General features: G+C 45.4%; 1 protein-coding gene across 1 annotated transcript in view; it reads left to right on the top strand.

Annotated features, from left to right (window-relative positions):
• Dennd2c (DENN domain containing 2C) overlaps positions 1-27,160 on the top strand; it is a 79,581-nt gene that overhangs the window by 29,561 nt on the left and 22,860 nt on the right. Inside the window, exons 2-8 of the mRNA XM_057793391.1 lie at positions 7,661-8,659; positions 9,601-9,731; positions 10,124-10,236; positions 12,509-12,679; positions 16,214-16,310; positions 24,656-24,700; positions 26,948-27,135. Of these exons, the coding sequence (XP_057649374.1) occupies positions 7,848-8,659; positions 9,601-9,731; positions 10,124-10,236; positions 12,509-12,679; positions 16,214-16,310; positions 24,656-24,700; positions 26,948-27,135 (1,557 nt within the window). The 5' untranslated portion in view covers positions 7,661-7,847. The remainder of the gene's footprint in view (positions 1-7,660; positions 8,660-9,600; positions 9,732-10,123; positions 10,237-12,508; positions 12,680-16,213; positions 16,311-24,655; positions 24,701-26,947; positions 27,136-27,160) is intronic.

Consider the following 27,160-nt stretch of genomic DNA (forward strand, 5'->3'; position numbering starts at 1 on the left):
TGAATCTTCTAGTCCAGTAGTGTACAACATCTAATTTTTATTTTTTCTTAGCATTATCTTGTCATCTTCATTCTCCATGTTTTATCACTTTCTCTTTTGTTCTCTTCTTTCCTTCTACCTTCCCTCTCCCCTACATCTAGTCTCCATTTTTTTTGCTCTCTTATGCATCCCAGGCTGGCGTTAAACTATTTCAGCCTTCTGAGTGGCTTCAGCTGATGTTAAAGGCATGTGCCACCACATCTTTCCTAGGTCATTTTTTTGTTTGTTTGTTTGTTTGGTTTTGAGACAGGGTTTCTCTGTAGCTTTGGAGCCTGTCCTGGAACTAGCTTTTGTGGACCAGGCTGGCCTCAAACTCACAGAGATCCACCTGCCTCTGCCTCCCGAGTGCTGGGATTAAAGGTGCGCGCCACCACCGCCCGGCTTTCCTAGGTCATTCTTTAAATCTAGTCATGAGCTGGCTGCTCTCCTCCAAGAAGGAACTAGGCACTAGTCCCTGCGGTTCTCCACTTCCTTCTAAACACTCTGAGTGCTTAGCTGGTTTTATGTTTTTCTGCCTTTAATACTAATGCAATAAGTACTCTGTGTGGTGTGTGCGCATGTGTGCATGTGCATGCCAAAGGTCAGCGTTGTGCAGCTTTCTCTATTGCTTTCTGTTTTATTTTTATTTATTTTTTTTTTCAAGACAGGGTTTTTCTGTAGCTCTGGATGTCATGGAACTTTGTTTACCAGCTGACTTCAAACTCAGAGATCTTCCTGCCTCTGTCTGCTGGGATTAAAGGCATATGCTACCACCAGCTGACCCTCTGTTTTATTTCTTAAATTATTTCTATTTTGTATGTGTATGGGTGTTTTGTCTACATGTATGTTTGTGTACTATGTGCATGCTTGTTATCCCTCAAGGTCAGAAGAGGGCATCAGATCTCCTGGAACTGGAGTTATAGATGATTGTGAACCACCTTCTGGGTACTGGGAATCGAATCCAAGTCCCCTAGAAGAGCAACCAGTGCTTTTAACTACTGAGCCTTTTCTCCAGCCCCACAATCTTATTATTTGAAACAGGGCCTGTCACTGAATCTGGAGCTCACTGATATACCTATGCTGGCTACCAGCCAGCCAACCATCCCCAGGGATTCTCCTGTGTCTGCCTGCCCAGTGCTAGGATTACATGTATGCACTGCCGTGCTCACTGCCCAGTGCTGGGATTACATATATGTACTGTCGTGCTCAGCCTGCCCAGTGCTGGGATTACATGTATGTACTGTCGTGCTCACTGCCCAGTGCTGGGATTACATGTATGTACTGCCGTGCTCAGCTTTCATTTCTAAGTCATGAGTGCTGGGGACTGGGCTCATGTCCTCACGCTTGTGTGACAGGTGTTTTACTGTCTGAGGCCCCAGGCCCTTAGTTTCTTCTGTTCTTCTATTTTCAGTTATATCACTTTTTTCTTTAAATAATTAATAGATTTATGATAACTGACTTGAAGTCTGTCCGCTAACTCTGCCGTGTTTGTTGCTTTTTTTTAATTTTATGCGTGAATATGATCAACATTAATACTACAAATTTGACTTAACGTGCCTTTGTTTTGGTTTGGTTTTGGTTTTGGTTTGTTTTTTCAAGACAGGGTTTTTCTGTGTAGCTTTGGAACCTGTCCTGGAGCTCTCTCTGTAGACCAGGCTGACCTCGAACTCACAGAGATCCACCTGCCTCTGCCTCCTGAAGACATGCACCACCACTGCCCGGCTCTTCAACTTGCCATTTTTAAAAGATTTATTTTGAAATGTGAGAATGTGTATGGTTAGTGTCCATGAAGTTCCCAGGGAAGCCAGAGACATTGGATTCCCCCAGAGCTAAAGTTACAGGTACTTTTTAATACCCACGTGGGTGCCGGAAACTGAGCGTTAGTCCTCTGCGAGAAGAGTGTTTGCTCTTACCCACTGAGCCATCTCTCCAGCCCTGTATGATAGTGAAACTTGAATACTTCCTGGGCCTGTGTGAACTTGGCGCTGGTCAGTTTTACAGTGCCCTCCTGGCTGGTCCTTGTTCGTTGGCTGTTGCTGTCCAGCCACATAGGTTCCCTCGCATTTGCAGCTCGGTTCTTAGCCAAGGCTTCATGTAAACTGTGTAAATTGTTGGTGCTTCCCCCACCCCTCCTTCTTTTTGGGTAACTTTGCCTGGAAAGTTCTGTTTACTAATTTCGCCCTTTCAGACTCCAGTCTCTTTATCTTCAATTTAGCAAGGTTGCCACACCCTGGTTGGGGTTCCCCACTCAGTGCTGTGTAATAGAACGTCGCCAGGGAAAAAGCAAGACCCAGCTTCCTTCAGGTGCCACAGTCCTGCGTGCCTGATACATAATATAGAAAGCATCCATTCTCTTCTGTACGGGTTTGGAACTGTGTAAGGAAGGCGGGTCCAGTCTATCATGGCTGCAAGTGAGTTTTCCTGCTTGTTTTCAGTAGTTTCTCTCTCTCTCTCTCTCTCTCTCTCTCTCTCTCTCTCTCTCTCTCTCTCCTCTTTCTCTCCTCTTTCTTTTTCTTTTCCTAGGTTTTTCTTTTTTTTTTTTCTTTTCTTTTCTTTTTTTTTTTTTGGTTTTTCGAGACAGGGTTTCTCTGTGGCTTTGGAGCCTGTCCTGGAACTAGCTCTTGTAGACCAGGCTGGTCTCGAACTCACAGAGATCCGCCTGCCTCTGCCTCCCGAGTGCTGGGATTAAAGGCGTGCGCCACTATCGCCCGGCTTCCTAGGTTTTTCAAGACAGGGTTTCTCTGTGTAACAGCCCTGGCTGTCCTGAAACTCTCTCTGTAGATCAGGCTGGCCTCGAGCTCACAGAGATCCACCTGCCTCTGTCCGAGTGCTGGGATTAAAGGCGTGCGCCACCACTTCCTGGCTCTTAGTTTCTTTTTAATTGAGGTGAAATTTATATATCATAAAATTGTCCATTTTGCCTCTTTATCACTTATTCAACTTTTAGGATGGTCTAAATTGGAGTTTAAAAGATGACTCCAGGATAAAATGCTTGTCCCCAGTGCCCATGTAAATGCTAGGCAGGTGTGGCATCCAGTACTTGGGAAGCGGAGACGGGATCCCTGCAACAAGTGACCATGCTAGACTAGTTGAACCGGTAGACTAGCTGAGTGGGTAGACTAGCTGAGTGGGTGGGTAGACTAGCTGAGTGGGTGGGTAGACTAGCTGAGTGGGTGGGTAGACTAGCTGAGTGGGTGGGTAGACTAGCTGAACGGGTAGACTAGCTGAGTGGGTGGGTAGACTAGCTGAACGGGTAGACTAGCTGAGTGGGTAGACTAGCTGAGTGGGTAGACTAGCTGAGTGGGTAGACTAGCTGAGCGGGTAGACTAGTTGAACCGGTAGACTAGCTGAGTGGGTAGACTAGCTGGGTGGGTAGACTAGCTGAGGGAAGACTAGCTGAGTGGGTAGACTAGCTGAGCGGGTAGACTAGCTGAGTGGGTAGACTAGCTGAGTGGGTGGACTAGCTGAGTGGGTAGACTAGCTGAACGGGTAGACTAGCTGAGTGGGTAGACTAGCTGAGTGGGTGGGTAGACTAGCTAGCTGAGTGGAGTGAGCCCCGAGCTGTGAGAAACCCTGCGTCAGTAAATTCTGAAGTGGGGAGCAGTTGGGGAAGACTGCAGGTGTCACCCACCGGCCTCTACTCTGTGGATGTGCACATGCAAAAAAATAAGAAAAGAAGAAAGGCCTAAATTATTATGGCAAATTCATCCATTTAATTCTATTGTCATAAAGGATCTGAAGAAACTCACTCTGTGTGAGATGTTGGTTAAACTGAGCATCCGTTCTCTCCTGTCCAAAGAGAATTTGTTACCTGTCTGGAGTCACGTTGGTTCCTGTCATATGGTGAACACACATGACGTGTTCAGCTGATAACTGCATTTGATGAACTGTATTTGATGAATGCAAATACACTGGAGAACAACAGAAAATAAAAGCAAAGAAGCCTGGTTTAGAATCCCCTGCATGCATTCTGTGTCATATTTTAACCTGAGTGCTGAATCTGTGTATTTCTGCTGGCCACTGCTGTGTCTCCCACTGCGATCACCCACTGGGACCGTCCATGTTCCTGCCTTCTCCTTTGAGTCTGACCTGACTTCAGAGGTCTTTCATAGCACAGAAAGCCTTGGCTCTTGTGGTTTTAAGAGAAGACACCTTGTCTAAACTGTGAGATGTGCTTCTGCAAGAACTCTCTGAGCAGCTTGCAAAAACAATCTGTGGGCCCGGGCGGTGGTGGCGCACGCCTTTAATCCCAGCACTTGGGAGGCAGAGGCAGGCGGATCTCTGTGAGTTCGAGACCAGCCTGGTCTACAAGAGCTAGTTCCAGGTTAGGCTCCAAAACCACAGAGAAACCCTGTCTCGAAAAACAAAAACAAAACAAAACAAACAAACAAAAAAAAATCTGTGGTAAATGTGAATACGGTGGCCTCACTCAGGGAGCTTTTAAAAAGATGAAGGTTGGCAGAAACCTTGAAAACTGACAGGCATTTATGGGGTGGAGGTCAGGACAGAAGGCTGGAGGATCAGGAGTGGGGTTTGAAGGTCAGGGAGACGTGGGACATGGGGAGGAGGAACTAGGGGATAGATTTCTGAGGTAAGTTTTGTTTGACAAGTTATGTGGTTTTTTTGTTGTTCTTTTTTTTCCTTTTTCTTTTTTTTTATGAGACCATATTAGGCAAGACATTTTACAAAGGAATGAACTCATTTGGAAACCAGGTGGCTTGCACCTGCAGGCCCAGTCTAGGCCAGCCTGGGCTATACAATGAGACCCTGTCTCAAAAAGAAAAATACAGCACCTTCAGTTTGCAAAATGAAATATACGAAGTGTGAAGTCTGCTCTAAAGGTGTTGTTGTTGTTGTGTTACTGGACAGTCACAACTGTGGTTGAAAGGTGTTGTATTACCTTGCAGTGGTAAATGCGTTATTTATTACCATACAGTTGTAAATGTGGTTAAAAGTCATCAAAACTTGCGGGTTTTGAGACAGGATCTCTTTCTGTACATAAGAGATTGGCCTCAAATTCACAATCCTCCTGCCTCCTCCCGAGCGCTGGGACTGTAGGCGTGTATCACTACAACCTCGCTAAGCTTGGTTCACCTTTTGACAGCATGCAGTGAGAACAAACAGGATTTCTCTCCCGTAGCTAAGCTGCCTGCTGCCGCCTGAACACCATCGTATACTTCGTTTATGTTTGTCTGTGGATTGAGCCATTTGTTGCCAGTTAGATTTTCAGGTTTAAGTGATTTTCGTAGCTCTGAAAGTTTTTCCTTTCTCCCCCTCAGTTTTACCCGCGTGGGCCAGGGGAATGTCAGGGAAAGCTTCATTAACAAATGGAGACTTTCAGAAGCCAAATCCATCTTGTCCATATTGAAGAAAACCCTAGTGTCAAAGACACTCGCAAGTGTCAGTGTAAGCAAAAGGTGTCTGGAGTCTCGCTCGGCAGCAGCTGGACGCACTGTCACGCCGCAGTGCTCGTCAGGCGCTCTTGCTGGGTGCTGTCAGCCAGCGCTCTGCAGGCTGAGATGGGAGGGTTGCGACTAGTTTGAGGCCAGTCTGGGCTGCAGAGTGAGATTTGGCCTCAGGAAAAGAGGAAGACAAGCATAAGTGCATGTACACAAACACACACAATATGCACACATGCGCGCACACACAACTTCTGTGAGCTTTTTATGATTTTTCTCACCCATATGTGTTTAATTTCTTAATTAAAAAAATTAATTTTGGCATTAGGCCAGAGTTTCTTTTCTGGCAAAGCTAAATTTCCTACAAACTTGTAAGAATGCACACAAATCAGAATGAGCACAAAGACAAACGTCACATGACTTCCTTAATGTGGATGCTAGAGGGGGAAAGGAGGGCATGAAACTAAAATAGAGGAGGTGGGAGTCGAATAACAAAGAGTGGTAGAGGGAGGGAGGTGATGCAGGTACCTTATAAGCATGTATGTGGACGCCACAAGAACTCCCAAGTACACATACAGCAGGAAAAGTGATTTTGAAACCCGTGGACATGGTTTAAATGAAAGCTGTGGAAGTTCTGAAGAGCAGTTTCTATGGCAAGAGTAAAGTGTGTGTGGGGGTGGGGTGGGGGGGCACAGGGGACAGGGCAGGGGGGCAGTGTACACCAGTCCAGTTTAGTCAGCTGTACGGCAGAGCCAGGCTAAGATAGTTCCCTGCTTGTTAATCAAGGCCACGCAGATGAAGCAGGAGGAAGGATGACCCTACCTCAGGAAGTTCTGAATGGATGCTATTTATAACCACTGTGGAGCGGAACTTGAGAGCAGGTCTCTGCTTAGTGGCAGGAAAAGTTTCGGCCAGCCTTCCTTCACTTTTGAGGAAGCGGTTTGTGGGGCTGGAGGGGGGTGCCGCCTCTGGGAAAGGAAGAATGGGAACAGTGACTGCTGAGCTGAGTCCAGGGCTTGGCAGCCAAGACATGGGAAATGCAGCCAGAGACAAGATAATGGATGCCTTTGGGTTGTGACTCTTCAGCAGTCTGTGTGAAATCCTGTGTTGCTAACAGTTCAGCTGAAGTAAGGGTGGGTGATGGGCTAATACTACGCAGTAACAGAAGACAGGAGGGGGAAATTAGCTGCCCATGTGTTTGCGAGTCGGTTCCTGTCTAGACGTGTAAATACACTTTTTAATTACTAGGTGCAGTTCTGCTTCTGTGTGGTTTTTTGTTTGTTTGTTTGTTTGTTTGTTTGTTTGTTTGTTTGTTTTGAGACAGGGTCTCACTATGTGGCCCTGGCTGTCCTAGAACTCACTATGTAGACCAGGCTGGCCTCAAGCTCACAGAGGTCCTCTGCCTCTGCATGTACCTCCTGAATGCTGGAATTAAAGACTGCACCACCATACCCAACCTTATGTGTGATTTTTGCAATATTGCACTGGTCCCTGTTTCATTAAGAGAGTGTTCCATAGACAACAGATCTATGAGCTGACAGTGTGTGTTGCTCAGTGAGAGTGCTTTGCCTAGCACGCACAAGGCCCTAGTGTTAGCATTTAGGTCCTATGCCGGCCTGTCACCTGGCAGGATGCATTTCCCAGTACTCTGTGCTCATGTCTGCCTCTGTCCCTGCCCCTGTCCCCCTGCTGGTCTCCCCCCTCCCATCTCTCCTTTCCCATTCCCTTCCCCTAATAATAAAACCCTCTGTTGCATGATGGTGTCTCTCCCCATTTTTTAAGTTATAACATCTAGTACCACAAAAAAAAAAGAATTGACTCATTACAGAATAATGTATGTATTTTGCAAAGTATTAAATATAGCAGAATATTAAAGCTGACAGCTTAAGAAATAGTATTAGGAATATTTTCTTAGTAGCATTAGCCTTTTTTTTTTTTTTTTTTTTTTTTTGGTTTTTCGAGACAGGGTTTTTCTGTGGTTTTGGAGCCTGTCCTGGAACTAGCTCTTGTAGCCGGTCTCGAACTCACAGAAATCCGCCTGCCTCTGCCTCCCGAGTGCTGGGATTAAAGGCGTGCACCACTACCGCCCAGCTTAGTAGCATTAGCTTTATGGAGTTGAATTGCAGGCCCATGTTTTATTCTTACAAATTCAATGTAAATTAACTGTTTAATGCTAGGTGGGCAGGGCTGAGTGGAGTCTAAAGTCATGAGGCTGTGCTGATATTCCTGTCTCGTTTTAATAGGATCGTTCACGGTACAGTTGTAACTGTCTCAACAAAGACCAGTGATGAAAATTGTTGTTTTTAACAAGATACCTCCAAGTTAAACATGAGAGGAAATGACTGGGATCCCTTCTGTTCTGACAAGATAAGGAATACAGCATTCTCCAGCTAACGTGTAATGGCACCTCTCTGAGATCCGTCACTTGTCATGCACCCCACCGGGAACATGGATGCTGGCTTTACCCGGTCCGCTCTTCAGACCCTGTCCCGAAGCCACTGCAGAAACATCAAACAGAAGATCTCCCAGTGGGAAGGAAGGGCTAACGGTGTGACTAAGCCAGCTCGGTCTCACCCGAAGGACTTTGGAGTGAGGTATAATAACTGCCACGCAGTGCTTCCTCCTCACAAGCATCCTTCCGGTGATGGAAGGAGTGACTGTCAGAATGGGGCTTTACCACCCAGGGGTGCCGATGCCAAAAGCCACGGTCACAGTGAGCATGAAGGCAAGCAGCGAGAGTGTAAAGACACCCACCCCTCAGAAACTGGACCAGACTCCAACTGGGTGTGTGCTCGGGTCAAGCAGATTGAAAGCCGCAATGATGTCACTGTGGATCCAGAGGCTTCGTTACCTCCGGGAAACTTCTATACCTCACAGATACTGTGGAAAAGAATAGAAGCGCTTCCCTCGGATAAAGTCTTAAATTTGGCTTTAGCACCTTGTGACTCTACAGAAAAAGAACCGAGTTTCAGAGTTCTGGATAGTTCTTATGGAATAACCAAGAGCTTGGAAAATATTTATTGTGAACCTGAGGGGCAAGAATACGAACCCTCTATAAATCCTTTGCCCAAACCCCGTAGGACATTCAGGTATTTGTCTGAATCTGGCGGTGTGCCTTATAAAGAAAGAAACTGTGACCAAAAGCACTGTGAGAAGAGTTCCTGTGCGGAGGCTTCTTTGGCCTCTTCTCAGGATCCCGAGCCAAAGAAATACGGTGGGAAGATCAGAGGGAGATCCAAGAGGTACGCCTTCACGTTACAGGCCATGATTTGTAATCTGTGGTTCTTGAGCTGCTCCCCCCGCCCCCCCACCAACTCAATCCAGACCTTCCATTGAGCAAAGGGTTGCTGATAGCATGAAGGGGCAGTAGGAGGGGCAGCAGAAGTGTGGAGATTACAGGTGACATTCGACCATCTAGGAGCACCAAGTGCCATCTTCAAGAATTCCGAAGGCTGGGTAGGGTGGAGCAAATTGTATTTCCATTATCAGGAAGGCTGCTGAGGCAGGAGGATCACCATATTTTGAGGCTAGCCTGAGCTACATAGTGACTTAGAAACCTGCGTGGATTCCATAGCAAGACATTGTCCTATCCCCGCCTTGCCCAACCTCCAAAAGAGCTTTTAGATAAGCAGGTTGGTTACTGACTTCATTTAGGACATGATGGTCTCAGCCTTCTTTTAATTAGGGAGTAATTAGGGCTGGAGAGCTGACTCAGCAGGTAAGAGCACTGACTGCTCTTCCAGGGGACCCGGGTTTTATTCCCAGCACCCACATGGCATCTCACAATTGTCTACAACTCCAATTCCAGGAGACCTGACACCCTGTTCTGGTGTCTATAGGCACCAGGCACACAAGTGTTGTTTAGACATGTATGTAGGCAGAATACATACATATAAAGTAAAAACTAGTTAGTTAGGTAGTTAGTTAGTTAGTTAGTTAGTTAGTTAGTTAGTTAGTTATGGTTCTTCAAGACAGGTTTCTCTGTAGACCAGTCTGGCCTTGAACTCATAGAGATTCACCTGCTTCTTTCTGCCTCCTTATTGCTCGGACTAAAGGCATGCACCACCACACCTGACCATTTTTGTAATTTTACACGCAAGTCTTTTCCATTTCTGCCTTCTCTTATCGTTTAGAGATCACAGTTTTTGAAGGTGTAACCTTAAAATGTGTCTCCTTTCTTAAGGAAATCCTTTGAATTTGAAGATATTCAGCACTTTCGGAACTCACGGAAGATTGATGAAGAACTCGGAAGGAATGCTGGCTCCGCACTCTATTACACACAGTCTGAGGACAACATCTACGAGGATATCATATGTAGGTGTCCGTGCTTCGCACTCACGAGTACTGTGCGTGTGGTGACGCCCCTCATTGTACGGTGGCCTTTTCTTTACAATCAAACATATCTTGTTTTAACTTAACTTTGGTTTTCTAATCTAGAAACATTCAACATATAAAGTTTTTCATCATTAATGAGTTTTACAGCTAGCGTAACGGATGGCTCAGTTGAGAAGAAGATATTTGCAGATATTGTTTTTACAGTTCTTCAGTGTGGTCGGACATTGCAGATGTATACACTTAAAATGCCATTGCTCTTAGCAACCTTACACCCCGACAAAAATGTAAAGAAAATCATTTGGCTCTTTAGCGATAGCCACTGTTTCCACTTAATTTTGCTCCTCTAAGCAGTGTTCATTTGGTTTTTAAAGATCCAGCCAAGGAAAATCCCTACGAAGATATTCCAGTGCAGCCATTCCCCATTTGGAGATCACCGTCAGCATGGAGGCTGCCGCCTGCTAAGAGTGCCTTCAGAACACCCAAGGTACGAGAGGGGCTTCACCGCAGAGCACTCCAGACTCCGGTGTGTGGCCCTGTGGAAGGTTGTGCTGGTTTAACTGGAGGCCCAAATTACTAGGCTCTGAAATGTTGATTTTATTGTCAGTGGGAATGTTTTGTTTCATTTTAAAGATTAGGTATGCAAGCTTCTTTTTAAAATTTCTTTGCTTTTGCTATTGGTTGGTTAAACTTAGTGTTTCAAAAAATAATTTGATATAAATAAGTTTAGACTAGAGCTCCTTAAGCTTTTCTATTGGCAACCCCTTTTCACTCAAGGAAAAATGTATTTTGAGATAGGGTCTCACTATGTAACCCCAGCTGGTCTGGAGCTCACTATGTAGACCAGGCTAGCCGTGAACTCACAGAGATCGCCTGCCTTGTCCTTCAGAGTGCTGGGGTTAAAGTTCTGGGCCACCACACCCATCCACTCAGGAAATTTCACATGACCACAGATAATATGGGTATGTAATCGGTGTACAGATGAAACCTTTGCTGACAGTAAATCATAAAGAGATTTATTTTACAACAATTTTATACATAGCATATAATTTTACCATTATTAAAGACAAAAGCAAATATGCATAGTAATGAGATGGGTGTGTTTATTTTTACATAAGAATTGAATCCTGGCCAGGTGTGTGGTAAGTGTATACCTGTTATTTTGAGGTCAGCCTGGGTTACTTAGGGAGCTCCAGGCTAGCCAAGGCTACACGGGGAGACTCCATCTCAACCCTGCCTCTACCTAGGCCCCCCAAAAAGGATCGAATCTTTGCAGCATATTTGATGTGTAGTATAGAATGACAGAGTTACGGTTGTTTCGGAAATTGCAAATTCTGTCCTAATCCAAAGCCAGAGTTCATTTTATGATGCTTACTTTTTTATTATGTATATGGGTGTGCACCATCTGCCTGTGGGTCTGTGCACGTGAACGCAGGTGCTCCTGATTGCCTGGAGCCGTGTTACAGACTGTTGAGAGCTGCCCAGCTCAGGTCCTCATAGAGCAGTAACAATCTTAGTCATTGAGGCGTTTCTCCAGTCCCATCCTTTAATGAATTTTTTTATTTTTTCTTTCTTTCTTTTTTTTTCTTGTTTTGTTTTTTGGTTTTTTTTTTTTTTTGTGATAGAGGTGACAGGGTTTCTCTGTGTAGCCCTGACTGTCCTGGAACTTGCTCTGTAGCTCGAGCTGGCCTCAAACTCCGAGATCCACCTACTTCTACCTCCCAAGTGTTGGTATTAAAGACATGCAACACCACTGCCCAGCTTCATTTAATGCCTTTTATTAAACTCAAGTTATCGACTCAAATAGCAATTCTGAAATCAAACATTCTAACAATAAAATCCACTAGCTTGACCCGTGCTGAGGCACAGAACAGGGAAATATGAAATCTTTACTTTCTATAATTAAACCATCATGTTTGCACAGACAGAACCCTGAGCGTGTGAGATGAAACCACCGCCGTCTCTAACACGCAGGAGTCTCTCACATCTGAACCAGGTGTAGTGGTGTCGTATGCCATGACAGTATAGAGGACATGTGCTGTGTGTTGAAAGCAGGCTGCAGTGAGCTCACGCCACGCAGCACTCGTGAGCTCTGCCGAAAACCACCTCAGATTCTGCGTGGACTGGATTTAAATTAATTGTTGGGCCTGGCGGTGGTGGCGCACGCCTTTAATCCCAGCACTCGGGAGGCAGAGGCAGGCGGATCTCTGAGAGTTCGAGACCAGCCTGGTCTACAAGAGCTAGTTCCAGGACAGGCTCCAAAGCCACAGAGAAACCCTGTCTCGAAAAACCAAAAAAAAAAAAAAAAAAATTAATTAATTAATTAATTAATTGTTGGTTGCTGCTACTCAGAAACCTTTTCCTGTTGCGAGTTTTTTTATGATTCCCCTCATTCAGTTACATTATCAGGCCAAAAACCCACGGTTTAAGCAGCTGTGCTTTAGACAGGCCATGAGCTTTTCAGTGCTCGGTCGGTCCCAGGGCTCTGTATTAAGTTCACCTCAGCCTGTGGCCTCAGGTGCCCACCCATTTTCTGAAAGCGCTGGGACTCTTGAATTGGTGGAGATGGGGCACTGTTGTCCCTTGGGAAGTGGATTGGATCACGGGTAGAGGTTTGGGTTAGGAAACGGAGAAGCGACTCACAAGATGAGAAGGAACTGCAGAATCCACATTTGGGATGTCTTGAAAAGAAAGATAAGCATATGAAGACAGACATTACCAGAGACAGTCTTATTTTACCAGTGTGTCTCCTGTCTTAGCTTCCTCCCAAACCCCAGTTCCTTCAGCGGAAGACTATGGACCTGAAGAACTCTCAAGCTTACTTGCGGTCCAAGCTCACAAAGGACACCACCTTGCCTGTCACCTTAACCGAGTGGAAGCTTTTCCGAGCTGGAGAAGTGGCTAACAGGAAGGCGAGGAATCTCCCAAGGGTGAGGAGTCCCGTACATTCATTCTTGAAACTTTACCCCAGCATCTTAGTAGAGGAGAACAGATAAACGTCACAACGAGCGGAATAATAGGCTACACCTTCCCTGCTTTCAGTAGGTCTGGAAAGCAGTCTGGAGTTTTGAGGTTTTCCTCATTCACGAAATCGCACACATGGCTCTTTTGACATTCTCTGTGGATTAGAAACTTCAGCTGGAGAGCCTCACTTCGGTTATCCTGGCTCTTATTGAAAATCGGCTGCCTATCTCAAGGAAATGCCAGACTCAAACAAAAGGGGGTCTGTTTATTCCCATTCGTTTCTTGTGCCAGAGTTTACAGATTTTCAGTAATGATGAAGAATATGCCATTTATTAGGATTAAAATGTCCATTCAGAGGTGGGAAAAAGAAAACCAGACTATAGCTTGGTACGAGACATTATCAAAAAACATATGAAATAAACGACCTTGCCCTCAAGGGAGGGGAAAGCAGTAAGTGCCGTTTTGACCAGACCATTTACAAGCAGGGTATTTTAAAAAGATAACTTGTAGCCATGTCATCTTTTGGGAGAGACATTTATGAGGTTACATGAGAATATTTTTAAACTATGTTTAATTCAGATGGTTTCGGGATTGACACATACATTAGCAGACAATAAACATAGTGGAGAAATCGGATCATCAAAATATTTTTCCTTCCATAATGCAAGGTGAATTAGCTCAGATATTCATTTAGTGCATGCGTTTTGTACCTGAACAAAAGTCACAGCTGTTTCTTGGTTAGGGGCTGCCGATTGATTCCGTGGAAAATCTTGTATTCCAGAATTAATTTAATTCTTCTGGTGTGTTTCCTGCCCTTGCCTTTGGGCAGGCATCCTGCAGGAGCTCTCTCCTCAGGAAGATGGCTCTGGCACCTTGAAGCCTCCGTGTGATTCCAGAGCAGCAAAGTTGTGTTTATGGAGCAAGGATGTAGCCTGAGGGATTCTGCCTGAGATCGCTAGCCTCACCTGAGCAGTGGGCTAGGAACTGCAGGGTTACAGGAGTGTTAAAGCAGTTGTCCTACACATGTGAGGCCCTGGATTCTGTCCTCTGCATCACAAAAGAACAAGCAAGAGAGAGCTGAGGAGAGCCTGTGGTGTTTCCTGCTTCCTTCCCATCCCCTTCAGGTTTGGGCTGTTTTATGCACCGCCAAGTCTGATACACTTTCTAATAACAGATGACAGGACCAACTCTTCCTTTTCTTTAAAAAAAAAAAAGTTGAGACAAGGTCTTGTGTATCTCAGGCTGGTCTTGAAATCAGGTCTGTAGTTGAAGATGACCTTGGACTTTTTGTGGGTGGAATTTCGTGTTTTTATGACAGGGTTTCTCTGTGTAGCCCTGGCTGTCCTGGAACTCGCCTTCTAGACCAGGCTGTCCTCGAACTCACAGAGATCCACTTGCCTCTGTCTCGAGTGCTGGGATTAAAGGCGTGCACTACCACCACTCGGCTATATCCCCAGATCTGTGTTACAGAATTTTCCCCAAAGGTTTTTGGGAAGTGAAGAAAAAGAAAATGGTGTTGACTTTGTTTTGCATTGTTTTGAAGACCCTCACTTGTGTAGCCCAGACTAGCTGTGAACTGCCATTCTCCTGCTTTGGCCTCCTTAACTCACTGATGAGATTGTAGGTCGGTGTCTGACACCGTTCCCCAAACTGGTGGTGTACTTCTGAGTGCTGGGCAGAAACAAGCCCTTAGCACTGCCCATGACTCTCTAGAGGGTTTGGAGGGATGCTCAGCAGCTGGGAGCCATTTTCAGAGGACCCAAGTTCACGTCCCAGCCCCCACATTGGGCTGTTCACAACCACCTGTAATTCTGCAGAGGATTTAACAGCTCTGGGCTCCTCAGGCAGCTGCACTCACGTGTGCAAACCTATAAGTGCTTGCACACATACATTTAAAAATAATAAATATGACAAAAAGTTCTAAGTCCTTTTAGGGTGCCCCAGATTCAATAGATTTTTTTTTAGTATCTTCAGGGACTTTTCATTTATGTCCTCTTTGATGACTGCAGCTTTCCCTAGAAGGGAAATTGCCTTCTGATCTAGTGCACATGCCTGGTCCCCACCCTTCCTTCCTTCCCTGCTGTGGAAGCCTGTGTGTGGGATTGGGGTTGCTAGTGCCTTCCCTGGTGCTTTGGTGCTGTGGCTGGCCAGTAAGCAGCTGCTGTCATTTCTGTCGCTCTGCAGTGTTTGCCGCCACAGCAAAGTTGGTGTAGGCTCCTCGTCCTAGCGCATAGCCAGAATTTTAGGTTGCCACTTAATCTGATGTTCCCAGAAGAGTCGTTTCCTTCAAATATGTGGGCACACTTTTGATTCTGCTTTGTAAGTCCACATTAATATTTACCCTGTCTTAGGTGTTACTGCACCTAAAACTTGCTTGCTCGCATAAATCTTTTCTGTAGTCCGTAGCAATACCTTTCTCTTTCGGATTCTCCTGCTTGCTTTTTCGTAAAGGCAACGCTGAAGAACACTGGCGATTTTTCACTTGAACGGCAGCTACAGAAATCTTCAAAGAGAGCGATTTCGTCCAGAGAGTAAAGACCTGCACGTGTTTCTTGTGTGCTTTTGCTTGTAGTGGATTGGTTCATCTTGTCACCCGCGGGATTGCTAAGTCTACAAGGACAGATGAGAACATGAGTGCCTCCTCAGCGGTCTGGACTCTCGTCTCACAGTGTCTGTTAACAGGTCTATTTAGGCAGTGTGATAAAGCAAGACTTAAGCTTGGAATCTTAAGAAAAGAGAAAATTAGGCATGGAAAAGCTAATCAGCTTCTTGGTTTAAAATATCTATATGTCTCTCTGACTCTTCCACACACTCGCCTTCCCCAATATTAGGAAAAAATTCTTAGTAATGCTTACTAAATAGAAACAGCTATAGAACGATTTAGAAATAAACGATCTGATTGCAGTTGCTTGAGGTATAGAACGATGAGTGGGGCGGGAGGAAAGCAGCTTGGTGAGGAGTAATTTGAGAGTCTCCCATTTTCATGACATCTCTAAAATAAGTTGCGCCCACAGTGGCGAAGCGTGTACTCCTTTTGGCAAAATCTCCATCAGCGTGATTGTCTCCTCTTGGGAGAAACTCCTGGGAGCAGAAATAACGAAGCCGCACCCTGCAGTGGGTGACTGTTCCCCTTCCTGCTCTGAGCGAGTGAAGACTTGACAAAGTCTTAATCACCGTAGGGAGTGCAGTACACATTCCCTGCGTGTTGTGACACGGAGTGACACAGAATCTCTGGGTTCTTCTGGAAGGACAGGGTCCTGTAGTTTCCTTCCCTGCTTTGTAGACAGTCTGAGAACACACTTCATCTAATGATACAGTTTAGTGCAAAAGTGAAAAATGTTAAGGTTTTTATTATTCAAAGAGAATTTTACATTAAAAAAAAAACCACTTACTGTATTAATGCCAGTCATACAGAGAACTGTGGTGGTGGCCTTGGCCACCATCTTTGTAATTTTGTAATTATACCAGCTTTGTCATTTTCTTGTCTTTTTTTTTTCCAGCTTGTTTTGAAAATAAATGATACTTTTGAATCTAAGAGAGGGAAGAAGAGGGTAAAGTTACAGCCTTACACTGGAAAAGAAACAGCCTCCTCCAAAGGTAGGAACCATATTTGCTCATCTGTTTGTAGTGTTCGTGTGTGAGTCTCCTGCTGATGTGACCAGCTGCAGGCACAAGTTAAGGATGGGGAGATTTGTTTGGCCCACAGTTTCAGAGGACTCTGTCCGTCATGTCGGTTCATGGTGGCGGAGCACGCAGCAGACTAGGAGACAGCGAGGAAGAAGGCAGGGGTGGTGTCACATCTGCTTCTGCCAATCGGACCTCACCTCCTCGAGTTTCCACAGCTGCCCTGAATAGTGCCAGCTGGGGGCAAGCATTCAAAACACGAGCTTCTAGGGCCATTTTGTGTTCAAACCATAACAGCATCTGAAGGGAGCATTGTTCTGTAACGTAGTGTCGCTCCAGTTGGCCTGGAACTCACTGTGTATCCCAGACTGGCCATGTACTTGTGATGAGTCTTCTGCGTCAGCCTTCCAGCCCGTGGGAGTACAGACATGAGCCAGCTCATTCACACTCGGCTCTTAAGGGCCAGCTCCCAGCTCCCTCTGATTTAATTCAAAGTAAAATATATTGTGTGAATAAATAACAGTTGAAAGCCAATGAGACTAAATTTCTTAAAGTCTGAGTAGTTATTTTGTAATTCCACTTTACCCTCTGGTTTGTCCTTTTTTTATTTATTTATTATGTATACAATATTCTGTCTGTGTGTATGCCTGCATGCCAGTGGAGGGCATCAGACCCCGTCACAGATGGTTGTGAGCCACCATGTGGTTGCTGGGAATTGAACTCAGAACCTTTGGAAGAGCAGGCAATGCTCTTAACCTCTGAGCCATCTCTCCAGCCCCAGGTTTGTCCTTTTTTGAGATAGAGTTTTGCTCTTGGAGTCCCCTGCCTCAACCTCCCAGGTCCCAGGGTACAAATATTCACCACCGTGGCCACAGACATGTGGTACCCAACTTGTACCATATCTCTGGACCTCCGTAATTTATCATGCAGATGGCTAGATAAAATTTACTTTAGCCTAGGTAAGAAAATTGGAATAGTCACAACAAATTATAAGTATTTTTGTAAAAACTCCTGTGAAAAGGGCTGGATGTGGTGGTGCACACTTGTAACCCTGCCCTAGGGAGACAGAGGCAGGAAGATTGAAGTTCCAGGCCAGCCCGGGCTCTCGGGGGAGATGTTATTTCTTACAACCCCCCAGGGTAGATGAAGAGTTCCCGCCTGCCTCACTGTGTGACCTGGTCCAGCTCCAGTCTGCGTCTACAGAACAGCCTCGTGAGCGCTTAGCTCGGCTGTCTAAGAGACAGAAAGTTCCTAAGGGAGCAGCCCTGCCGGAGGACACTGTTTCTTATCTTTACAGATTCACAAAGAAAAATGTCTTAATTTCCTTTACAAGTCGATTCTTATGTTAAAACAACTTAAGCTGTAAAAATAAAATCATCTGGGTTCCAAAGACTCTGTTCTTACTGTGAAGACTGGTTTTGATCCAGTCTTGCATACACACAATGAGCTGGTTGCCATGTTTAATGTGTTTTCCAAGTTTCTTTTCTTTTTCCTCTTTTCTATGTGATGTGTATGTGTCCGTGTGTGCCCATGTGTGTGGGTATACGTGTGAACGCTCCAGTGAAGGCCCGAGATTGATGATTTTCTGCTATCGTTCTTCCACCTTATTCGTTTGAGGCAGGACCTCTTAATCAAACCCAGGGCTCTCCGATGCAGATAGTCTCACTTACTAGGTGAGGGATACACACACACACACACATGGCTCTATGTCCCTGTCTCCACTCTGAGGCTAGAGTCACCCGTGGTCTGTCACAACCACCTGGTGTTTACATGGGTTCTGGGGACCCAAACTCCTGTCCTCTTGCTTGTATGATGAGTGCTTTAACAACTGGGCCAGCCCCAGCCCCAGCCCCAGCCCATGTTATCCTATTTGCAAAGGAAATACTTAGACACATTTCATTTTCCTCTGGGAGTGAAATGCCTTTGGCTGTTATTATCAATAACACCTGATATTTATTGAATAAAATAATTGTTTGAAGATTTCATCTCATTTGTAATGCCACATCAAGGGTAAGGGGCTGTCCTTTCTCACAGCTGGAGAAGCTGAGCCAGAGGAGGAAGTGTGGATTTGAGTCCAGAGCCATGACCGTAGATCTTACTCTCCTCTCTCACAGTCTCTCTCAAATGTTCCTGTTAACATTGAATTTAGGGGCCGGGCGGTGGTGGCGCATGCCTTTAATCCCAGCACTCGGGAGGCAGAGGTAGGGCGGATCTCTGGGAGTTCGAGTCCAGCCTGGTCTACAAGAGCTGGTTCCAGGACAGGAACCAAAAGCTACGGAGAAACCCTGTCTCGAAAATAAAAAAAAAAAAAAAAAAAAAAAAAAAAAAAAACATTGAATTTAGACATCTGTCTCCTCTGTGTTTCCTTATCTCCAGCAAAGGCACCCCCAGAGGGTTTCACCTTAGAATGAGGTGCAGAAAATGAAAACTGGTACCAGACACATTGTGTTAGAGTCTTTCTAATACATTGCTACTGACTTTTTTTTTTTTTTTTGGTTTTTCGAGGCAGGGTTTCTCTGTAGCTTTGGTGCCTGTCCCGGAACTAGCTCTTGTAGACCAGGCTGGCCTCGAACTCAGAGATCCGCCTGCCTCTGCCTCCCAAGTGCTGGGATTAAAGGCGTGCGCCACCACCGCCCGGCTCTGACTTTTTTTTTTTAAGATTTATGTATTTAAAAGTATTTTATTTATTTATTTTAAAGCATTCTGTCTGCATGTATGCCTGCACACCAGGAGCAGGTACTAGATCTCATTATAGATGGTTGTGAGCCACCATATGGTTGCTGGAATTCGAACCCAGGACTTCGGGAAGAACAGCTAGTGCTCTTAGCCATCTCTCCAGCTCCTGTGCATTACTATGAACTTTCTAAATCCTGTGTGGCAGATACTGTTGATTTATAGATAAGGAAGTAAACTTTAAGCCGCAAATTATTTAAAATGCCAAGATGCTGGGGCTAGAATGAGTGCTTGCAAAATATCGGCATTGCCCTGGCCCAAGGAAATGTCTTAGCAGGCAAAAGTGCTAGCCACACATGCCTGATGGCCTGAGTGTGACCCCCGAGCCCACAGAAAAAGCTGGGTGCTAGAAACTGACTAGACATATAGTAAAGAAAAGGTCTCTACATAGTCCCGGCTGCCCTGGAACTCACAGTTTGGACAAGACTGGCTGCCTCTGCCACACACAAGATGAAGGCTTTTAAGTATAAAAAAGCATAAAATAGTTGCTATTCTGATTAACAACAGCCTAAAATGGTAACTACTTTCTGCGTACAACACTCTGAGTAGGGTTGGATCCTGTCTGCGGAGCTGACTCAGCACAGTGCTCAGGTTTCCTTCCTCTGCTTTGTCCGTACGTCAGCAATGCCTGATGGACCTGGATGCTTACCTGCACCCGCTCTGCGCTCGATTCCTCCAACCTGAGTGTTTCTTAACTTCCAGTCTCAGTTACAGAATAACACTGCCTTTCTTCAACTTTGTCATTACAGTTCCCTGTGTTGAACTCAGAGAGAGACAACCAGGGCAGAGTCTCAACAGATTTTATTTTTAAATTGGGTGACATAACACACACCTTTAATCCCAGCACTCTAGAGGCAGAGGTAGGTGAATCTGTGAGTGTGAGGGCAGCCTGGTCTACAGAGCGAGTTCTAGAACAGCCAAGTCTGCATAGTGAGACCCTGTCTCAAAAAACAACAACAAGAAATTATTTTTAATTATGCGTATGTGTGCTACATATATTCAGGTGCCTAAGGAGGCCAAAGTGGGTGTAAGCTCCTTGGAGCTAGAGTTATAGGTGGTTCTGAGTCACCTGACATGGGTACTTGGAATCAAATCAAACTCGGAGCCTTTGAAAGAGCAGAAAGTGCTCTTAACCATTGACCTATCTCTCCAGCCCCTAATGGCTTTTCTTGTATAAGTAGTTTTACGTTATTCAGACTTTATCCCGTGTTTTCCTTTTAAAAAGACAATTAATGTAGCTCAAAGCTCTTTCAGGATCAACACGTAGAGCCCAGCAAGCCCTGCTGAACTTTGTGCTCTAGAAATGAAAGTCTCAGTTGTGGGTGGTTGTGCCGATCAATGAGACTCATTCTATCCGGAGCACCTCAAGTTTTTAAAATGTAGTTGGTAGACATTTTGGTTGTTTCTAACACACTCAACCTCTGGAGACAAACTGTCTATAGAAATACACGCATACAAACTCAACACTGCGGCGCTCTGCCTTTACGTATTTTCGTGTCTTGTACTTATAAACCAAGTTCCTTGTAGTAGACTCCCTGGGCCAAAGACTATATGGACTTAAAACAATTCTAGTACTTGAGAGTTGAGGTAAGAGGATTGTGTGAATTCAAGGCCACCCTGGGTTACGTAGTGAGTTTCAGAACAGCCTGAGCTACAGAGCGAGACCCCATCTCAAAAAACTAATATTAAATGTTTTTATAGCTATTGCCAAATTGTCTGAGACAGCTGGTAATAGCCTGTTTCTACAAACAACATTTGAACATACTTTCCCGTAATCCTCATCATGTAGATTAATAATTTTTTGTTAATGGTTAAAATGTATTTTTTTTTTTTTTTGAGACAGGGTTTCTCTGTGTAGCCCTAGCAGTCCTGGAACTCACTCTGTAGACCAGGCTGGCCTTGAACTCACAGAGATCTGCCTGACTTTGCCTCCCAAGTGCTGGGATTAAAAACATGCACCACCACTGCCCAACCTAAAATGTATTATCTTATTTATTTTTTTAACTTATTTTTTTTCATTATGAACTTGGGAAAGTTTTCATATTTATCAGCAATTTATATATCTTTTCTGTGTATTGCCTTTTCCTGAGTATTTATCCTTTTCTTCTGCCTTGTGCTCTTTTTTCTTCTGTGTATGTGTGTACCAGGCCTTCTTTTCTTTTGGGCCACCAACCAGCTCCAGATCATGATGTGGAGACTTAGTATTAGCTTTGAATGCTTGGCCTAGCTTAGGCTCTTTTCTGACTAGCTCTTTTAACATGTTTTTCTCTATCTACTTTTTGTCTCGAGACTTTTTACTTTTCTTTCTTTCTCTCCCTTCCTTCCTTCCTTCCTTCCTTCCTTCCTTCCTTCCTTCCTTCCTTCCTTCCTTCCTTCCTTCCTTCCTTCCTCCTCCCCCTCCCTCTCTCCCTCCCTTCCCCCCCCCCTTTCCTTCAATCTTACTTTTATTGCTGCTCGTGTCTGTTGGTTGGCAGCTCCCTGACTTGCCCTGGGCATCTTCCTCGTTCTCTCTTCTCATCTCTCTTTCTTCCTGAGCCTAGATTTCTCCTCCTGTCTGTTGTCTCTGCTCACCAGCCCCACCTGTCCTTTCTCTGCCTAGCTAATAGCTTGTTCGCCTTTTATTAAAACAATCAGGTGCCTTAGGCAGGCAAGGTGAAACAAATGCAACATATGTTTACATAATTAAACACACATCCTTACATCATTAAATAAATGCAGAGAAGCAAATGGAACACAGCTTCACACAGTTAAAGCAATACTCTGTGGCACGTCTTTGCCTAGTTAAAGTGATATTCCACAACATGTGTATGTACATATGTGCATGCTTCTGTGTGTGTGAACATTTGTGCACATAGATGTGGAAACCAGATGGTCCAGTCTATCTTGTTTTTTGGCCTAGACCTCCCCAAGTAGGCTGTGCTGACTGGCTTAGTAAGTCCCAGGGTGGGGTTATGAGCTCTTACCACTGTAGCTGACCTTTTTATTTTTGCTTTTTTGAGACAGGGTTTCTCTGTGTAACAGCCCTAGCTGTCCTGGAACTAGCTCTTGTAGACCAGGCTGGCCTCGAAATCACAGAGATCCACCTGCCTCTGCTTCCCGAGTGCTGGGATTAAAGGTGTGCACCACCACGGCCCAACTGTAGTTGACTTTTTAACGTAGATTCTGGGGATCAAACTCAGCTCCCCTCATGTTTGTGCTGCGTGAACTTTATGAGCTGAGCTATTTTCCTAGCCCATGTGTTCTTTTCCATTTGATTTGTAATAGCTAGTCAAATATTAAGAAACATGGTTTTGATCCAAACAGAGTGGTGTACACTTTTAATCCCAGCACTCAGAAGGCTGAAGCAGCAGGAGGGTTACTCCAAGCTGAGTACAACACTCTGTTGGTAGCCAGCCTGTGCTACACAGTGAAGTTCTGTGCTAGTCTGGGCTACAGAAAGAGACCCTGTCTTAAAAAACACAATAAAGAAGAAAAAAGGTCCTGTGTCTTCAGTACACTTACAAATATTTTCCCTATTTATTTTTCAGTTTTTGAGTTTGCTCAGTTTTTATCAGATAGAAAAATTCAGGGTTTTCTTTCTGCTCTTTGAAGCAGGAGGCCGTGTAGCTCAGGCTGGCCTGGACTTGCCATGTGTAGCTCAGGCTGGCCTGGACTTGCCATGTGTAGCTCAGGCTGGCCTGGACTCACCATGTGTAGCTGATGCTCTTACTAAACCTGATCCTCTTGTGCCAGCCTCCAAGTTCTGGGGTACAGGTGTGGTCAGCAGACCCAGCTACATTTCAGAATGGTACATTGTCAAATTCACAAATATTTTTGATCCATGAATGTTAGGCTCTGATTTTCCTAACACATTTAAAGATTTTTCTCTTGTTTTGCAGTTTTTAGTTGGCTTTAATTTTTTTAGACCTAATCTAGAAAGTTCCTTTTAAAAAAACCTATTTATTATATTTTATTTGTTGTTTTGTGTGGGGAGGTTGAAATGCCATGGTATTAATTTAGAAGTCAGAGGACAGTTTTTGAGAGTTGGTTATCCATATGGTTCTAGGATTAGACTCACCAGCCTCTGTCTCTGTCTCTCTCTCTCTCTCTCTCTCTCTTTCTGAGAAACCTCACTATGTAGCCCCCTGCCTGGCCTGGAACTCTTTATGTAGACCAGGCTGGCCTCAAATTCACAGACATCTACTGTCTTTGCCTCTCAGGTGCCAGGACTAAGGGCAGGAGCCATCGTGCTCAATGGAGTGTTTAATTTGCTTATTTCAAAGCCATTTTTAAGGAGCTGCACACACTGTGTAAGAGTAGTGTTCTACCTCTGAGACCCTCACCTTTTTAAAACTTCTTTTTCACTTTTGGTATGTTTTCAGAATTTGGTACAGAACACTCTGTCGGTAGCCAGGGTGCACAGCCCCTACATTCAATCCCTTTAAAAGACACACAGACACATATACACCTAACACTCCCATGTGAGAAGAGCGTAGCCCCTATCCACAAAGTCCTAAAATGTGCGTGGGGAAAATATGAACAGTTCAAAGCAGTGCTGTTGCTGTAGCCTGGAGGGCAGAGAGCAGGCAGTGTGGGCGCAGTGTTTGGTGGAGCCGTGGCAAAGGCGGTGTGCGTGTCGCTCCCAGACTCTCGGTCGTGTCTCAGTGGCCACATCTCATGCTCTGAGTTCACGGTATCCAGGGTTTGTTCTTCATCCTAGTGTACTTTGTTAAAGCTGGGCAGACAGTTATTTGAATAAAAAGTAGACCTCACTCCCAACTAGACTTAGAATTATCCGGAAAGCCGGCTGATCCCAGAGCTGAGGCTAAGAGTCCCCGCAGCATGGACAGACGTAGAGAGAGGTGAGTTCTTCCTCTGCTTCCAGGGACACCTTCTGTAGCTGCAGCTCTCTGTGGTCAGCTGAGGTGTGCAAGTATCGAATGGAAAATTCCAGAAACAGTCTGAAAACCTTGAGGCCGGGCAGTGTTCTGAGCAGCGTGGTGGAGCTTCCATCTGCCCTTCTCCTTTGCCCGGGATGTGAATCAGCCTGTGTCCTGTGTGCCTGCTAGACTGTGCCGCCCACCTGCCGGCAGCCATGCAGCCTTCAGCTGAGCTTCACTGAGTCACAGACCTTGTGTCTAAGCCTCCCATACGTAATAGCCTAGTGCGGTCATAGTGCCTTCATCGTCCCCTTCCTTCCAGCACACAGGCTGCAGTTCCAATGTCGTCCCCAAACTAGGCTGGGTACAATATTAAAGTATTGGGAGAGCCATATTCACACAACTTTTACTTATGTATTATTATAATTCTGTATTTTGACATTAGTTATTAATCTTTTACTGTGATTAATTTATAAAAATGCTCTTACAGACTCAATAATACAAAATCCCCGTAGTAATGTAAGATTCCATACTGCCTGTTTCAGATCCTCTGCAGACAAGGGGGACCTCCTGGGCCTTGCCTCTCTTTCAACAGCTGTGCTAATTTGACCTTTTCTAACCTGACCCCCATCCCTCACTCGAGGCCCCGGAGTGTGGCAGTTTTCCATTGTTCTCGTTCTGGTGGACAATACAAACGGAAACTCTCGCGCTCTTCCTTTCTTCCAGGTGAAACGAGTGGGAACGAGAGTGATGCTGAGAACCTGCCAAAGAGTGAGTCAGCCGGCTGCTCCGTCCGTGATCCTGGCTTCTGGCTGCGGGTGGAGCAAGGCCTGCCCTTGTGATTAAGCGTGTTTTTCCCCATGTGGAATTCACTTTGTAGACCATTGCTTCATTCCCAGCCCCTGCCGAGATCTTCGGAGCTAAGTAGTACATTCAGCTGTTTGACAGCAGACAAACCTCTCCTGAGGAGTGAGGTAAACCAGGATGGTTCTGAGGGGGCAGGGCAGCTCCGCATGCCCAGACACGTGCGGTTTGTAGCAGCCAAAAGAGCGTGTGTCATCCTCACAACAAACACTTAGCCCCAAAATGCTGGCTTTTCTCTAGTAACCCGTGTGACCATTAAGTGCATTTCCTATCTCTGCCATTAAGAAAGGAGATGATGTTTACATGTAGGTCCTTCTAGTCCAGAGCAGGACGTGGTTCACGTCAGGGCTCAGAAGCCGTGCGTTTCTGGCTTTTCCTGTACAAGCCCCTAATGAGCTCCGAGTCCTCATCACACGATTGTCACAGCAGGCTTTGTTTTATTTTGTGTTTAACTGGCTGACACACAGCAACACAAAGAGCAGGAGTCACAAGTTATGAAAGCTGAGCAGAGGCAGCCCGGGCACTAATCGCATGAGTAATAGCCGTGTGCTTCTTCACTGACCTAAATTGCTCCAGGTTTTGGATTCTGTAGCCTGACTAAAGATGAAACTTGAGAGCGTCATGGGGTTCAACACTGGTGTGTAAGGGTGACTAATTTACTGCCGTTGCTAATGAGAACAAGACCCGCATGAGTCTTGACTTGAACTCAACCCTTTGGAGGATCAGCACACCCTTTCCCAGCACATCCGCGAAACTGGGCATTTCTAGGGAACCATTCCTGGTTGTGTTTTTAGAGTTCTTAGCATTTTGATCCACAGTGTAACTTGTTTAGTGGCAGACGTCATCATGTGTGGGGAGGGGATAGCACTCTCAGTGTGGTTGCGATTTGCCTTTTTCTGATGGCCAAGGGTGTAGAGCATTCTTTTGTGAACTTTTTGGCCGCACCTATCTCTTGGTTTGAAAAGCGTCTGTTCGGTCTGTTGCCTGCCATTATCTATTTTGTTGTTTTTATGTGCTCTAGGTATCCGTCTTCTGTCGGGTGAAATTCAGCAGAGCTTTTCTCTTCTGTGACTGTCTCTTCACTTTTTCTTTTGCTGCTCAGACACTTTTAACTTCCTGCAGTCCCCTTTATCCATCCTGCTCTTACTTCCTAACTATCCGTGTCCTATTCAAAAGTCGTCTGCGCCTGTATCTGGAAGTGTTTCCCTTGTGACTTCACCAGCAGGTTCAGATTCTGTCTTACATTAAGGTCTTTGATCCATTCGAATTGGTTTTTATGGAGTGACAGGGGTCCCGCTTCGGCCTTTCTTAGGTGGTGGATATCCTGGTTTCCCAGCATCGTCTAAAGAGGCTGGTCTCCCCCCACCCACCCACTGTGTATTTTAGTTCTTTTGTTAAGAATCGGGTGGATGTAGCGTCTTGGCTTTATTGTTAGATCTTCTGTTCAGAGATCTACATGTTTAGTTTTCAAAAATTATTTCAAATATTTTATTTTTAGTTATGTGTTATCAGCGTGGGAGTCTGTGCGTGTGAGTGCAGGTTCCTGCAGAGGCCAAAGGGGTCAGGCATCCCTGGAGCTGCAGTTACTGGCAGGGATGAGGCACCTGGTGTGTTGGGAAACAAACTCAGGTCCTCTGGACGAACAGTACATGCTCTTAACCGCTGAGCCATCTCTTATTAGTAAGACATGGCCAGGAGAAGGAAAAGGATGGGTTCTTTGATGTGAGGTTGACTTTGGTTTTGATTTGCCCTGCCTGTACTTAATCTCTGTGTAGGACTCCATTCTTCCATTAAATCTTCCCCTCTTCTATGCCTTTACAATTACCAGAAAAAAACGGTCAGTCTAGAATTCTTTCCTAGACATTCTGTCTGTGTCCTGGTACACTGCATGAAGAATACATGTAGCACATGCATAGAGCGTGTTGTAAATATGCAGAACATCAGTTAGGACACAGATGTCCGTCCCCGTGCTTGCTAGAGGTGGCATAGGACCCTGAGCTCTGCCCTCTCACATGCCGTAGCCCAGGCAGGAGTATTTGTGCACTTGGCCGCATTCATCCAGCACACGACCACAAAGGGTTCTCCCTTTGAGAACCGTGACTCGTAGGCCTAGAGGGAAGGGCACGGGGAACCTGAAATGCGACCTCCTTGCAGATCGCCACAAGCGCTTGGCACAGCTGCAGCAGCCCTGCAAGAGGAACCCCCACTACCAGACCCTGGAGCGGGATCTCATCGAACTGCAGGAGCAGCAGCTCTTTGAGCTCTTCGTAGTAGTTTCTCTGCAGAAGAAGGCGTCAGGGACAAACTACGTCCCCCAGGTCATACAACAGTTCCCCAGCAAGGTAGGTGGCCAACACGCACCCAGAA

The sequence above is a fragment of the Chionomys nivalis genome, chromosome 18, assembly GCF_950005125.1.
Source record: "Chionomys nivalis chromosome 18, mChiNiv1.1, whole genome shotgun sequence".
NCBI classification, from domain to species: Eukaryota; Metazoa; Chordata; class Mammalia; order Rodentia; family Cricetidae; genus Chionomys; species Chionomys nivalis.